The 17,188-nt window shown below is 34.0% G+C and overlaps 1 protein-coding gene across 2 annotated transcripts; it reads right to left on the bottom strand.

The window, feature by feature from the left end:
- Positions 1-4,823: 4,823 nt before the first annotated feature.
- Positions 4,824-16,413, bottom strand: LOC101251903 (uncharacterized). 2 transcript variants are annotated; one of them, XR_742466.4, is made up of 12 exons: positions 16,079-16,413; positions 15,708-15,839; positions 15,482-15,636; positions 15,289-15,382; positions 14,606-14,676; positions 14,412-14,518; positions 9,042-9,163; positions 8,689-8,777; positions 7,977-8,036; positions 6,666-6,770; positions 5,206-5,496; positions 4,824-5,109 (listed from the first exon to the last, which is right to left on the bottom strand). XR_742466.4 is itself a non-coding variant. In XM_010325700.4 (11 exons), exons 1-11 carry the CDS (start codon positions 16,218-16,220, stop codon positions 5,377-5,379), a joined length of 1,197 nt encoding a protein of 398 aa, XP_010324002.1. In that variant the 5' UTR covers positions 16,221-16,413; the 3' UTR covers positions 4,824-5,376. The 2 variants fall into 2 exon arrangements, 1 of the variants encoding a protein (XP_010324002.1); XM_010325700.4 differs by having other exon boundaries at positions 4,824-5,496.
- Positions 16,414-17,188: the final 775 nt, after the last annotated feature.

The raw sequence follows: 17,188 nt of genomic DNA, 5'->3' as shown, positions 1-17,188 counted from the left end.
TTATTGATTTTTCTTTCCTCTAGTGTTGGAACAATTTTTTGTTTGAATATTTATGATAAATTTTGATTGTTTTACACTTGACTAATTGGTTTATTCATGTTTAGAAAAAACAATATTGTGATTAGCCGCTCGTCAATTATTTTCTTTCCTTAAGTGATTTCATGACATCATTCTTGTGGTTTAATTTTGATAACTTGTCGTATCATTTTATTCAAACAAAAAGAAAAACATATGATAATTCTTGATGCTTGTCTATTTTGGTAAACTTTGATAGTTTTAAATGATTATTTCATTTCTATTTTGAACCTAAGTCATGATAATTATTGTTTTGAGAATTATGACAATTGGAAATTTTACTTGGACATACTTTTCAAAGAATTACTCATTTTAACTAAGAAATAAGTTAGCATATTTAATCACTTTTCTCCTCTATTCATATTAATTAAATAATAATTGATTTACATTTAATTTATTTACATGTCTTAAAACAAGATTTACATACTAATCATATAGCTACTCTTAGTTTTTACAAATGCATCGACATTTATCTATCACTTAATCCCCGCATAATAAAGGAATCCGACACGAATACATATTTGTGGACCTCAAAAGATGCTTTAACACCATCTTTATGATAATTTAAACCTTTATTTGATTTCTAATTACGTAAATTGATAACCAAGTTATCTGTAATTTGGTTTAATATAATGCACTAACACACCTTAATTTGTTAGGCGGTTACTCTTCACGATTTTTAACCTAATAGAATTGTCACGTTGATACCCTCTTTCTTGCGGAAAATGAGGTGCCACCTATTATCGGTCTCGCTTACTAACACCCATTTATCTATAAATTACATTGAAAAACACTTTGTAATCCAATATTAATGTAGATGAAAATTTAATATAGACAACTATGAAGAACACAATTATCGTTGTGAATGATTTAACCATCTTCAAATAATAAACTTTAACAATTAGCTCACTAGACATTTTGCATACAAAATGGTAAAACATATCAACTTAGCTTCAAAATGTAGGAGTAGATTGAAGTATGTTGATGATTGAAGAATTTTAAGCTCATCCATGAAATCCTTTAATAGAGTTTTGAAGAGCTTTGAGAAAATAGATATTTGGCGAAAAAGTATCATACAATACATTGTTTTTCTCCAATATAAAAGTAAAATCAAATACAAATATAATGTGAAAACCCATATAAAAACATGCAGGAGTATTCCCTAATTTTAAATACTCAATTAGTGTGTTCTTATATGTCGTGGCGGAGCTAGAAATTTCACAAAAGGTATTCAAGTGCTCAAGTGAATCTATTTTTCTTAAAAAGTGAATTTTTTTTATTACTAGTGAGATTTGTACACACGAATACTTTAGGTTCATGTATTTTTACTCTTTTAAGAAGCCTAAATCAGAAGCTACATCATATTATTGTGTCGAGGATGTCTAAGTGTCCAAAATATATTATTTTGTTACTTTATTTATTATTTTCTTATATATACGATATAATTTTTTGAAGATAAAAGTTACGTACGAGACAGGTATATGAGTTTTCATTACCTTTGATTTATCTATTACATATGTAGTTTTTGTCAACTTACTTTATACTTATTATTTCGACCACTTTTTTTTGGCCATCATTTAGATTTGAAAATATATATTTTTTTCCTTCTTTTGATTTTTGACTCATTTTGATGAGGGGGGATTTTTGGTTCGGTCGATGAATTATACTATCCAATTTAATTCCTGGACTATCTCTATTAGATTCATGAAAATTATTTATAAATTTAGAGATTTAGCTATGTATGACGCATCATCTTATGATATCAACCAATAAAATTATACTACTATTCATTTTTCATTCTTTAATTTAACTAATCCTATCTACAGCTAGGTAGTCATTTTCCAATATATATTATTTACAGAATTTTTCAACTCTTGACATAATAGAGTTCCTATATTTTCAAATTAACAATAATGTGTATACGTGTGTGCTTGAAGAGAATGTGTCCTTCCTAATTAATTAAGCTTAATTGTTAATACTAATTAAGAAGAATCAAATAGCTAAGCAATTGACCTTTTCTTTTCCAAGTTTGAAGCTCATTCCAATATTTCGATTCATATTCTAAAATTATTACTAGCAGGGTGGACTTTTTAATTCAAGTTTGACTTTCCATTCTAAATATTAGTCTAATGTCAACTTTATTTTCTGTGGGACTTCCATTTTTCTGCCCTATTGCCAATACTATATTATATTAATTACTCGAAAATAAGTACTTTCACTAAATTATTCTTAATTAAATAGTACTCCCTTTGTTCATGTTACTTATCAAATTTTAACTTGACACTATTAAGAAAATAATTATCAGTACAGTAAATTTATCAATTTATCCCTATTAATTGATAGGGTTCTTAACATATTTACTCACTACATTTTCAAAGACATTAACTCAATGTTAATAAATTAGGGTTATAGTAACAAAAGACATTGTTCTTCCTTGATTTGTCCAAAAATGACAAATAGAAGTAGAAGTCATATTAAGTAACATTGACAAGTAAATTGGGACGAAAGGAGTACTAATTTAATATGATTTCTTGGTTAAGCAAAAGTTCATTTATCTCTTGGTTAAGCAAAAGTTCAGTTATCTAAATAAGGTAAGGGTAATTTGAAAATAAATAAATAATTTATTCCTTTTATATTATAAAAACATTTATTTTAAACAAAATGTAAAAATTGAAAAGACCATATAAATTAGAAAGGAGAATATATTTGATTTAGTATAAACATGTTGAAAATTTAACCGAATACATTTATTTCCTCACATTTGACAAATCTGAAAATTAAAACTAACGACTTATGACTCAATGATCTATATTTATGCATATGGGAATGAAATAATTGTAGGGTCTCTCCAAGAAAAATCCTTTCTTATTTCATGAATTAATAATGATAAATTCCAAATTATAACGTCCTAGTTGGTGAATAAATATTGAGTCTTTATTGTTCGTTTTAGATTAATTAAATATATAAGATTGAATATGAATGGCCAAATGTAGCAATGTCCATGCACTTTATCATGCAGACTTATGTTTACGAATGGACATTGCAAAAGCTATGTATGAAAAATATACAAGACTAAATATGAATGGCCAAATTTAATTTATTTTTATATGTTTGGTTCTAGCATGAAAAAAATCATATTAATGGGTAAATAAGTCTCACCAATATTATCATACCAGAGAGTCAGTCCATTAAGAGGATGAATGCTAAGTTCAACTAGAAAAGATTGAGTCCAAGTTAATTTTTGGAGGGAATACTGTAGGGACAACCATTTTTGGTTGTCCGTTTCGTATCTTAAAGAAAGAGTAGGATCAAGAAATGTAATAGGGTTAGGTCGATAATAGCTTAGCTATTTAACCATACGGTCATATATAATGCCCTAGACCGCATCGGTGAAAATTATGTAATTGAGAAAAACAAAAGTATCGAGCTAAAAACTACTCAAAAAATGCTCGAATGTGAGTAAAATACAACTATTAAAAAAGTATAAAATTCCTCAATAGCAACCCCCTACACACGCGCACTTAACCTTTCATTGTATCTCCCTCGACCAATGTTTAATTCAATTTTGTGATTGGAAGCAGTTTAAAATTATTTATGTTTTATGACCTACATTACGATTATTATATCTAAATTTTGAAACCTAGGATCATTTAGCAAATATTTATCATTATATTAGTAAAAACTAGTGGTATATTACTGTAATATTATGTATACTCTCTCCATTTCAAAAAAATGACCTAATTTGACTTAAAACGGAGTTTAAGAAAAGAAAGATTTTAAATCTTGTGGTTCTAAATTAAAGTTATGTCAAATGTACCAAAATGCCCTTTAATCTTGTGATGTTAAACATATTACGTGGAAAGTTAAAATATAGCCAAAAAAGAAAAGGGGCAATTCTTTTTTAAACGAACTAAAAGGGAAGTAGGGATATTCTTTTTGAAACAAAGAGAGTATATATTTATAAATTAATAATGAACTGAAATATTTTTATCAAAAACATGAATTTAAAAGAAAAGAAAGAGTTCTTATTACAAAAGAGCACTATTAATCCAAATGTAACGCGGTGAGAAACATTTTTGAATCAAACTATTTTCATATAATATAATTTGATGATGTTAACCCTTTCTTCCAACAGAAAATAGTTACATACAACTTGAACACGCATACTTCCACGGGATTTGAAGTTAGGCTTTTTGTGGTGCATGTTTTTTTTAAAAAAAAATTATTCTTTGCTACATACAAGATTAAATTTCATTAGCGTATCTCGAAAACTCAACAAAGTACAGAAACCAAGATTTTTCCAATGAGTGCATACTCATTGGAACTACCTCCAATTGCACACCTACTCATCATCTTGTAGTTGAATTCCCCTTCATCAGAGACTTACCTTGTAGAGACGGTCAGACAGACATGGTTGTTTACTTCGATATGCTTTATGATACAAAATGAGAAGAAATTATGGACATCAGAAGCAACTAAAGTTAGTTGTTTAATGGCTGGAGATGGAAGCTACTTGGGCAAAGTACATTTCAAGAATTTGAAAGAACACAAGTAGAACATTTAAGGCCACAAGAGTCAGGAAGGTAAACTTGATCCATAATCCATAGTTCAAGACACGAACGTGATGTTATCCTAAAAAGTACTGACTTTCAAGTATGCTACATTCCTGCTAAAACGCATTCAATGCTTCTTGGATGTTCAGTTTTTGCTTATCCAATTTCCACAAAAAAAAAGTAATGGGGAAAGTATTTTTAAAAAATGTCTAACACCTTTAAATAAGCTAAAAAGTTCAGTTTACGACTCCCTGTAGATTAAAAACAAACATACCACAGAGCTGCTTCTATTTTATTGCAGGGGTACTCATGTTTTCCAAAGCAAAATAGCTCCTCAACTGTGTAAAGATAAAGATATCTGAGACTTCAAACAAAATCTTACGACTGCTTCAGGGTTACCATCTCTTCTGCAGAGTCAGACCCATCTTATATAAAAGAGCACCAAAATTGGGAAAAAAGGAATTTGAACCAACTGAATCACCTGCACCCCCCAGTCCAAACATGATTCAGAATGAAACTACCAACGTCAACTAATGAGAATGGTAATTCAATGTTTCGAATTCAGAAGAATCCTCACGCGAGTTAACTAGTAATGGCAGTATTCTGAGGCTACCTTCAAGCCACTACGGCTTGTGTCGCACCTGCGAAGACTGAAACATGTGCTCATGAAGGCAGTAAACAGAGACGGCTGCTTCTCAAAAATGTGCAGTAAATGGATGATATAATGTTTGATGTTTATTTATCAAAATCAAGATAAGATGCCTTCTCTTCTTGTCAGATCTTCCACATCTACATTCAACTTCAAGCCCATATTTGACAAGGCACTGAGCATGGCAGGAATATCATGTTGTAGTGTTGCAGCCAACTCCTGGAAATGTTGCCATAAAAGACGATATTCATAAGCACAATCATACAGTGACCTTATACCTATCTATATTGTATATATATTATAATAAAAGGCTGAACCTCAACCTAAAAAATTGAAAGACCTAAATAGCCTTCTAAATAATCTACAAACCTTACCCCCCTTAAGAGTCCTAAATAACCCAAAGCTCCAAGTCAACACTTCATAATATCTAATTAAATGTGACAATACATCATATTCAGCGCAGCCTGGTGAGCTCTGTTTGCTTAGAATGTCAGGTGGTACCATTATGGTTTGAATTCAATGTCAGGTTGTTTTTGGTGGACAGGAATGTTCAACTAATAGGCAAATCAATCTACTAGTCCAACTGTTTTCAGAGTTGAATAATTGAAGCACTCTAGGCAATTAAAGATTGGTCCCATACAATTACAGATAGTGCTGGTAAGTGGACAAGTTGGAACGGACATGGGGATTGAAAACGGGTAAACAAAGAGTGGATAAAAATTCCAACCACCCATATTTGATGTGAAAAAAAAAATTGATTGTGACAGATAATACGAGTACCCATGTTATCCATGGCTTCTTGATTAACGTCACGGTAGGGAGAATTCCTAGGCTCAATTTCTATTGTTAAAATGGCTAAGTTGAAGTCCTGGGTTCTACTCTATTTATGAGTAGGGGAGATTGTATTTGTATAAACTTCTCGCCATGCATGTTAGACATCTTTGAACCACACATTTGAAATTTGCAAAGATAATTTTACAATATTTCAACCATTAACTTTCCCTATATATATTGCTCTACTAAGAAAAGACCTAAAAGATACAAGCACTTCTCTTATAATCTAATGTAAAGGACATGGGTTTGAGGAGAGAACATAAAAAATACATACAATTGAATACGCACTTAGCAGCTCATGATGGACATCCATGCGATCTTTTGAAGAAATCAGAACCAGTATATGGGATCACAATAAAACAGAAAATTCTATAGAGGCTAACTAAGATCCAAAGGGTAACCCCATAAATACGAACAAATAAAACTCCCACGTCCTACGTCAGCACTAAATCGTTACAGAGAAACTCCCAAAAGAGGTCATAATTCTCAAACTAATATAATAGTAAGTTCAAATTAAAAAAAAAAGAGAGAGAGAGAGAAAGAAAAAAGCTAACCTTCCTCCTCTCATCCTTTTGTCGCTTTATCACCTCCAAAGGCCAGTCCGCAACTAGCTTTTGAAGTTCAGCAATGAATTTTTGCTTTCTCGAATCAGGTACACTCTGCAATTAACATCAGCACTTTTGAGTGTATGGCTCGAAGAATACATATACATGAAATGCAACGAGGACCAAACATTGCAAATAATAATCTCTGTCATTCATTGATTACTCTTGCACAAAGGTCTAATTGCAAAGACCAACTGAAGGGATGGAGTAAGTACATTTATCTTGTTCAGTTAAGCAAATATGGAAATGACATGTCTAACTGCTTCATTAGTTTAACAAGACCCCGTGTAATTGGATGGCATGCACAAAAATCAGGGACCTATAAACCTTCAACAAGAATAGAAGCATAAAAAAAAAACCTTCTTCCCTTTGCCTCCCCCATTTTTTAAAAATGACTGAGAAATCCATCTAGAACCAACCTTTTGGGCCAACCGCAACCTTTGAAACATGGAAATGACGGGTCTGCCACTCCACCTTTCTCAACTTAAATACTATACTTCGTTTGCTTGGCGTTGGACTCGAACTTGTGACTAAGACACAAGTTCCTCCACCTTAGCCAATTGAGTTAACCCTGTGGAGGAGGGGGGGGGGGAGGGGGGGGGGAGCGCTTCCCTCCCTTTCATTGAGCCAAACATTGTCTTATTTCGCTTTTTTTAAAAGGGTAAAGTTGTATAATAACAACAGTCCTTAATCACATATCATAAGATACTGCAATGTTTGGAAGATCAGAATAGCAAGGAAGATTGAATGAACTTTGAAGAAATTAATATCTGGCAATTCATATAGAATTGATATATTTGCTCTCTCTGGCCATCAGGTGCATCCTACATGATTAATGTATCAGTTGGTCAATTTATGAACATTCAAGAAATCAACATTTGAATGCTGTTGATAATTGAGATGGTCACCGCTATTAAAAAGCCTATTCAAAAGTGGAGGTACATGATCAATTATCAAAAAAAGAAAAAAGAGAAAAGATGTACAACATGATTACAGGGGTCACCACGAATTTTCAGTTATTTATCAAATTGCTGAAGTCAATATCGCACGTTATCCATTAGGCAATACAATGGACAACCTTTTGAGCACTTAAGCATTAGCCCATTCTAGTTGTCTAAGAGCTAACTATATACGGAGCTCCAATTCAAATTAAAATATCCTTACAATTGCACAGCAATACTCCTGTTTTGTAACACCTCTCCATACAACAATAAAATAAAAGACTCCAAAAGGTTAGAACAAGCAAAAACTGGGAGCAACCTGATTGAGTAAATGAATGACGGCAGCAGCATCTTCAGGTTTGTGGTCAATTAGGAAACCCTACAAACAAAACCAAATCTGGTTAATGTAGAGCTCAAAGACCACATCTGTCCCTGTCTCCAGTGCTTGGATTAGATTTGCCAAAAGCAAAAAATGTTAAATAGTAGGTGCAGGTTCATCATGTTGCAGTTGCAAGCAATTAGAAAGCAAACAGGAGTTTCATAATCATCGTCAAGAAATATGTCAAAAGGAGTTGCCCAATCATCTTTTACATTGATGCTGCATTTTACCATTATCCAACCCGCTCTAAGGCTGTCAAAAACTACAAAGGCTCAGTGGGGAAATACTTCTCTAAAACTGTAGATCAACCATGTATTGAACTTAATAGCTGGCCCTTATATCAGCAAGTTTGTTACATAACTATTGCTGCCTACTTTCAATTGAATCTCAGAAGAGGGAAAAGAGAAGGTGCTACTATTCAGATCAGAAAGATCCAGACACACATTCTTTCGGCAGGTTAGTGACAATGGTGTTAGATGCAAGAAGCCACAAAAAGATGTGTCAAGTCCTCAATATTTTTTAAACCACTTCTCTAGTAGGCTATATGCCACAAATATTTATCCCCTTCAAGGTAATTCAGTTCTGATCTGAAACAAGATAAGGAGGCAGGTATAGAAAATAAAAATAAATCAGAACTAAGAAAATGAATTACCTTAGCACATGAAAGTCCACTTCCAAGAGTATGTTCCTTCATGATTTCTGATCGAATCTTCTCAATTTTCCACAAAGCATCCACATCTCCTACAGAGAAGCAAATGCAGTCAACATTAGAGTGCCAAAGATGCAGCAAGCTTTAGTGCTTGTATGGAAACTATTATGCACAACTGAAGCAACTAAGAATTCACCCTATTACTTGGTTCTATTATGAAACTTACCATCAACCACTATCGTACAAGAGCAACAAATTAGAAGATTGTGACATAAAGTTCTCTCTTTTGAAAAGTTCTTTTTTTGATTGATTATCTGTAGAAACGTTCTAAATAGGAGAAAAGGAAGAACTAGTACCTATTTTTGAGGAAAACTCCATCCAAGTGTCGAAGGAAGTCTTCCGGAGCTTCACTCCTGCCTTGACAAATCTTTTACCATACTTGCACATCAAATCCCAATTATCAGTTTGGGAGCAAATGCTGCAGTAAACCATTACAACAAGTAAAGAGATACTTCTAGATGAAGTTTACAAGGAAAACTTAAGCAGCAGCTTGGAGTTCAGACATGACATAGCAATAATAAAACTGCTTTTACTTTTTTCCCTATCATTAAAGGGAAGTTCAGTGATATCCAGCATCAAGAACATGTAGCAATTTATGTACAGGAGGTAGCATCACTACCTATGTTGCTCAGACTCTCCAAAATGACGCCGCACCCATGTTGGATTCTTACAAAATTAACTACTTTTGAAGGATCCGACACGCACCCCTCAGACATTATTTTAAGAGTCTGAGTAAGATAGACCACTACATGTAGTGTAATGAGATCAAAAAGTCTATCATGGCCTGTGTTCATTACAACTGCCATGTTTCACCAGAAATATAGAAGAGAAATGCATTTGTATTTAATGCTAATTACAGATTCAGATTGCTTTCAAAGATTCTAGCAGTTCATGCCTTACAGATGCTCTCCATGAACCACCAGTCATTTGAAGCACTCCACCTTCAAAGGGACTTGGTTTTAGTCAAATGCACTTCCAAGGCCAATCAGGGATGGATGCACTAGAGTTGCTTAAGTACTGATTGCAACCTCTAACAGTGAGCCTCCCTTTTGAATCACCTTTACACAGAAGAAAATCAGTTTTGATGTTAAAGGAATGCATCTTTGCAGCTGTTACAGCAACAAAAACACACTGCTCAGTTCCCAGTCACTGGAACCACGCCCTAAAGTTCCAGCCATGTCCATTCCAAAAGACAGAGATAGTAACATCCTAGATTTGTGGAATGCTGAAAAGAACGGGGTGCTGCTCCATTTAGGTTGAATGTCCAAGGAAAAGACCCCTCCAGGAAAATATCCTTATTCCATTTCAGCATGCAGAAAGAAATTGGAATGAAAGAAATCCCAATGTTCTCTAATTTGTCTCCAGGACCCATAGGGGCGATGATGATAAGATTGTTTGGTGGTCCATGAGTTAAGGCACCCATATTTTACTGCAATAATTGTTCTCCATAATAATGCCTCTTGCAGACTAAACTTACAAAGCCATTTGTGCAGTAAACTGGAATTCTGAGTCAACAAATTCTTTTCTCCAAGGCCCCCTACTCTCCTATTTGTAACAACTTCCTCTCATCTTACCAGGTTGAATGCTCTCTATTCCCTTGCCACAAGAAGTCATAGTCTTTTTACCACAAAAACAGGTAAGGAAAATAGGGACATAGTATAAGCAGGCAATCAAGTACGCTGTTAATTAGAACTAGCCTTCCAACAAGCGAGAGATACTTTCACTTCAAACACAGAAACTTTGTCTCACACTTTCCCAAGATATCATCCCAAACTGCTGCTGCTTTTGCTTTAACACCAAGAGGAAGGCCCAACATAGCTTAATAGCACTTTGTAGAAACTTCCAATTAAACTTATCAGCTATAATACTTTTATTCTTGGCTCTATTCTTTGGGATTAAAGCAATGAAGCAAACATTGAGGCTTTTTCGGACTTGCCTTGAGTGTGAAAATGACTGAGGGCGCTGACAAGATTGAACTTAATAGAACCCCAACTTCCGTAAAATTCCATTTTGAAACCATCCGGCCCCAACACTTTGTCTCCGTTGCAATCTTAGATCAATCCAAGATCTCTGCTTGGTCAAAGGGACTTTTCATCCACTGACTTTCCTCCTCTAAGATATATCCTCATGTTCATGCAGGTCTCCAATGATCTGAGGCACTATAGAGGGGGCCTATAAAACCTCAAGATTTCACTGTTTATTCGCTCTTCTTTTAAAACTATTCCATATGATTCCACCTTCTCTATGTAGTCGTAACTTTTGTGTGTGTTTGTTAGCTTATGAAAAAACTTGGTGTTTTTATCACTGCTCAACCCTTAATCACCTCAAATTTCGTCCGCGATGAGATCTCCCAAAATTTGGCAATTTCCTCTGATTGCATGGAATGTTCAGCTTTTAGTAGCATTGCTTCATCATTAAGCTCCATATGTTCTGTTTCTATGTCAAAGAGTTGCAGCTTCCTCACAATTTCAGACTGTTGTTAGGGATGGGATGAGGCGGGGGCTAAGTGGGTTACAGCACTTATGGGGAGTGGAGGGGCGGATTACAACGCTTGCAGGGAGGAGTGGGTTTAAATATTTTTTAAAAGGGTTTGCAAGTGGGAATATAGACTGTAATATCCCACCACTTTTCAAAATAATCATCAGGTGTTTGCCGGTACTGATGCAAAGGAAGTCTGATGCAAAATCCGACTTCAGTCGAAGCTATCCAAACATATGTAATTTAGACACTGTTTTACCTAATCAGACGAACCTCCTGTTTTGCTTGGTTAGTGTGCAAAAGGGCCTGCTTAACACATAAAGTGCTTCAGAAGAAAGGCAGACAGATGTGCTCAAGATGCTTTATGCATAATCAATATTCAGAAGTTAATAGTCATGTATTCCTTCATTGCAAAGAAGCTACAAGTCTATGGAACATGTGTTCTTGGTGTATGTTGGGTAGTTCCAAAGTCCACTAAGGATTTGCTTTATAGCTGGAAGGAGATAGGAAGAAGGGAGTCTAATGAAGATTGGTGGGAGTTAATCCCAGCCAGCTTTGGTGGTCCCTATGGAAAGAAAGGAACGGAAGATGCTTTGTGGAGAAGAGAAACAACATCCAGAAAATTAGAATCAATTGTCTTTTATCTTTTTTGGTGTAAACAATATATGATGGGGGGAAATAGAACTTTTTGTTGACTTCATAGGTAATTTGTGATCTCCCATAGGGTTGTTTAATATGCTCTGATGAGATTGCAAGTGACCTATGCTCATCATTTATTAGATGATGAGCCTTTTGAGAATACACAGCTACCTTTATCTCAAAAGAATTGACACCATTAAGAAGAATTTGCACTATTAAATCACTTCAAATAATTATGTTATAGATAATTATATAAAATAAAACAGATAACCTACTATAATAGGTAAATTACAGTTTACAGTAAGCAGGGCAGACACAACTTTAACTTGATGGGTTTGACTTTTTCAAGAGACAATGATAAAAAAGAACTTTATGAATTTCATTTTTAATATCAAACTCAGTTGAAAAAAAGAACAAAATTAAGTGGGCGAGGTGAAAACAGAATTTTCATCTACGCGATTCGGCGCGTTTTGGAGTCTTAGTGAGTTTGGCCTGCAACTGCACTGTGCCACGCTGTTTTCCATCCCTACCTGTTGTTACTCAACTTACACAAACCTAGACTAATTCCACAAAGTACCTACTATCTCCCACTAGCATAGGTACCGGTAACTCTGTCCACCCAGTGTTGTCAAAGGCGCATTAAGCCCTGAAGCAAGGCTCAAAATATGTTGAACGCTTCACCTCGCTTAATGTGTGCTTCAATATCGTCATCAAAGTTCTTAGGCATACTTTTCATTGCCAATGAGCCTCTTCTGAAGAGGCGACAGTAAACAATTGATATTTATTAAACTTTATCGCAAAAAAATCAATTTCATTGTTCATATATTTGTCATTCATGCTTATAATTATTAGTAACATATATAATTGCATTTTTTTCTCCCATAGCACCTTTTTTCATTAAAGCTCACGTTTTATTTGCACTTTGTGCTTAAAGACCCAACTGCTGACTTTAGAGATTTTTGCTTTTGATAACACGGTGTCCGCGAAGGATCGATAGATGGGAACAAATCGCCAACCACAAGCGAAGTTTGAACTCGAGATGCCATTGGTTCTCAACCAACTTCAATTACCAGTAGACCACATTGTTGGGTGTTATGAAGATATATATGGTTTCAGTGCAACCCATGTATTGACTTGACAATAAACATATATGTTACCTTCTCAAAAAAAATATCTACAAAATTTCAGCAAAAAATTAGATTATACCACAAGGTCATTAAATAGGAAATTACCCTTTAATTGCCCAACATACATGTTATGATCAAAACAAGTAGAAGAAAGCATCTAAATGCCTTTGGTCTGTAGGATTCAACTTTCATTGCTGAAGACCAAAATAAAATCACTTGAGCACACTACTTGTCTCCAAATAAGAAATTAAATCTTCTTTGTAGAGCAATATTTACTTTAGCTATTAAAACATTATCCAGTGTGATGCATGCCCTAGCATACCAAAAGTCAGTTACTGCATGACCCTTACATAAGACCACATCTATTGATAAATCACGCTTCAGAACAAATTGTATATCTACCATCCTATCAGCTCAAAACTCTAGGACGGAAGTTAGGGCCAACTCTGAAGTGTGCAAAAATTGAGGACTATCCTACTTGATATCGAAAAGCACATTTATATTATGCTCTCATGATTTTTAATGAAGTAGAGAAGGTACTTCTGTCTCTATCACTCCATGGGTGCAATCCAACTGAAACCAAATGCAATATAACATGAAATTCCAGAATTTGCTCGACCTCAATTATTGGGATAAAAGCATGAACGTTATAGTACAGATAATGTTAATGTTAATTAACGGACCATCAGAACTTAAAAATTAAGCACCAACATCAAATAGAAATCAATTTTTTCCGCAAAGCAGTAGACACAAACCTCTATAAGCTTAAGGGTACCTACTCCCTCTCAGTGTGTTCAAGAGATGATTTTTTTAAATGACGAAGAAATCCGCCTGGAGGCCCTTTGGGCTATCCGCAACCTCCGGAACTTAGGGATGATGGACCCGCCCCTCTACCCTCTCCACTTAAAGGCTGGATTTAGTTATCCTGGCCCAGAGCTCAAACTTGTGACCCTAAGACACAAAGGGTAACTTTGTATTCACAAAAACTCATCATCCAAGAAACGATGAGGAAGAATCTAACACCCATCAAAGGTATGGGAATTACTCCAAGAGGACTGCAAAGTAGAAGAAATTTACCAGTTACCTATGAAGTCCACTAGTTCTACTTTATCCCCCAACTCTTGTTTACACCAATCTGTCAAACTTTGCCAATTGAGCTAATCTCTAGGGACTTCAAGATGACTAATTATGTGTATAGTCAGTAGAAAAAATGGCATTGACAATTTTCCAGATATTATGGTCCTCAGATTACACAAATATAGAAAAACCATGCTGGTAAAGAACAATGGGAGTGCCAGAAAATTACATTTTCAAACAAAAAGATAGGAGCACCACAAAATTAATAAAAAAAGAGAAAAAAAAAACACGAAGAGGTAGAGAAGAGGAGGAGATACTTGGAAATGGTTTATACTGGATTTGTACCTGAAGACTATATCTGCAGTTCCAGGCTGCAGGATCAAGTCATTTTTCTTCACCAGATTCATAATTTCTACCAAGAGTTTAACATTATTATGCTGTTTAGCAAATAACTGCAGTCATACAAAACCAATTTTTTTAATGGCATAATCATTATACACATATAATACATCTTGAAGCCAAAGTTGAACCCAAATTACCAGTAAATGGTGCGCAGATCCAATGTTAGGAGTCAGTCCATATACACTATGCTTCCACAACACCTTCTTACCTGAATACAAGGTGAAGCTTTAATATTCTCAACAAGCTTTTTGTTAACACCAATACTTGAAAATTCAGTTTAACAATCTATCAGTCCATTCATATACCAATAAAATAATCAAATACATGTTATAATTCTAGTACTCTTTTTATCTCATTTATGGACCTACTAAGTTATTTGTCTTTTGAAAGATTTAACTCTTGGAATAACTTACATGTCATCCCAACAGGAATTACAATCCAAAGATGGTCAATTTTTCCCTTTGAAAGTTTTATAACCACAAAATGAACTTAAAACCTGAACATGTTTAAGTGTATTCCTAGCTGAAATTTCCCATGCACAAAAATATGGATTTTAACCAGAAGTTGACAAACTTATTGTTTATTTAGCTGGGATGAGCAAGTGTAGCAGAGCCAAAGCAACAAGATGAGATGCATTTCTGGTTTCAGCCCAAAAGACTACCTTCTTTATAGATATTAACAAGTTTGCACTACAAAAGATGGCAACTATTAAATAAGCTTAAATACAGAAGAAATACCAAAAGAGAAGCCTCAAGTAGGTTGCAATTCTTGTGAACATAACAAAAGATTTTGAGTAATAATGATACATCTGATACCATACCCAAATCAACGGCACCAACACGTACGCATGCCTTAGTAATTTCCTGGCAGAGAGCACAATTGAAGTTTTCATGGATACGGAGATTAGAAAGTCTCTGCACTCAAACATACACCACGTACTACTTACCATTAGATGTGCAAATCATCAAGGACCTCATATTCATGAGTTATTAATAAGATAAAAAAAAACTAACAAATATCCGAAGTCTCTGCAATATGTCGAATAAGAGATTAGCATCTTGACGGTTCGCACAACTTTGTATTAGGGACCACAACCAGGCATTGGGCGGAGCACTTCTTTGATCCACGACAGACTTCAGTATCTTGTCATACAATTCCTTCACAGACTCTGCTTTAAAACTATGATTCAGAAAGAAATTAAATCAAACTACTCAAAACCAAACAGAAGACAACTATCACCTGTCACGCTACTTTCAACTGTCCCTGCTTCCGTAGAAAATGATGCCCTAAGCATCACAGTGCATTTCTGACACCGACATACATTTCCCTGAAGATTGCATTCTTTTTTCATATACTTTCCATAAATCGTACCTGATTATTCAAAATACTGTTGTTAGGATACCGGTAAGTCAAATCTGTCATTCTTTAAGCTGGAAAAAATAGCAACTTTACTAGCATCCAAGTGCAAAATCACAAGATAAACCAAATGCACAAAACATAATCAAGTTGTCATTTTTACCGTGTTTTCTTCCAGAATATATCAAATTGCAGAAGAAAAACAGATAGATATAGGATTAAAGGAAAAACCCAAAGTGAAGATGGAATATTACCAGAGATAAAGTAACCACGCCATTGAGAAGAAGATTGAATATCTTCAGGAGATAGAACACGCGACACTGAGTTGAACAAAATCGGAGAGGATGAGCGTCTCAAAACCCTAGCAAGTTGGTGAGCCTTCAAAACCCCTTGCATTTTTTCTGTAAACCCTCACAATGACCAAAGACTGATTGTATGAAACCGGACTATTTAATTTTTACCCATGATGTTCAATTTTTTGTTTCTGTTGTGAACTTATCGGTGCTTCGTAGATATATTTAAAAAAAAAAAAAAAGGAACATCTTTAATAAATTTGTATCTTAATAAGAAAATTATATTTATACTTTACATAATTACCTATCAATTTTATGTTAAAAGGGGAAAACATACACTGAAAGCTTTTTTGTCTAATTTTGAAACAGAAGTGTGTATTTTTTATCTTAAATTCAAATATATCTCTTTTAATACATATTTCTTTTACATTAGAAAGGATTTGTTTCAAACATACTCTCTTCACTGAAAAGCTTTTTTGTCTAATTTTGAAACAGAAGTGTGTATTTTTTATCTTAAATTCAAATATATCTCTTTTAATACATATTTCTTTTACATTACAAAGGATTTGTTTCAACATGTATGTTTTGTTGCTCAAGTTATTACTCAAGGTATTTTTGTTTTTTCAATTTTTTATAATGGCTAGATGTCTTCTTCTTGTGTTATCAATTTTATCTTTTCAATTCGTTATTGTAATGTGTCTTCCTTTGGTGATATCAATATATGCATGTCTTCCTCATATATTATCAGAGATGTATGCATTACTCTGTTTATATTCTTTATTTATGATTCACCATTTACACATCAAAGATATATATAAAAGTTGATACAAGACTATATTGTTTTTTTCATCAAAGTAAGAGACAAGGTTGCTACCTCTAAATTTCTTAAGTTCAATTATATTTGTTTTCAATAGTGTCTTTGTGTCCATCTAGTATATTGATATTTTGCTTTAACTTTGTGATATTTTATTTGTGTCAATCGAGTGTTTGTTTAGCATAAGTACCAATACTAGTTGATCCTATTGGTGACAAAATTGATTTTCTTGCAAGATCGATTTGTGTTCATCAAAT

This window comes from Solanum lycopersicum, chromosome 7, assembly GCF_036512215.1.
Source record: "Solanum lycopersicum chromosome 7, SLM_r2.1".
Classification (NCBI taxonomy): Eukaryota; Viridiplantae; Streptophyta; class Magnoliopsida; order Solanales; family Solanaceae; genus Solanum; species Solanum lycopersicum.
This window is presented reverse-complemented; position numbering and strand designations above follow the sequence as displayed.

What these genes read in the sequence shown, in the direction of transcription:
- LOC101251903 (XM_010325700.4), bottom strand. Translation starts at nt 16,220, where the DNA reads ATGCAAGGGGTTTTGAAGGCTCACCAACTTGCTAGGGTTTTGAGACGC. An exon ending in GCGTGGTTACTTTATCTCTG is followed by an intron (nt 15,840 to 16,078) that starts GTAATATTCCAT and finishes TTGAATAATCAG; the next exon opens with GTACGATTTATGGAAAGTAT. An exon ending in ACTGCAGATATAGTCTTCAG is followed by an intron (nt 9,164 to 14,411) that starts GTACAAATCCAG and finishes GGTTTACTGCAG; the next exon opens with CATTTGCTCCCAAACTGATA.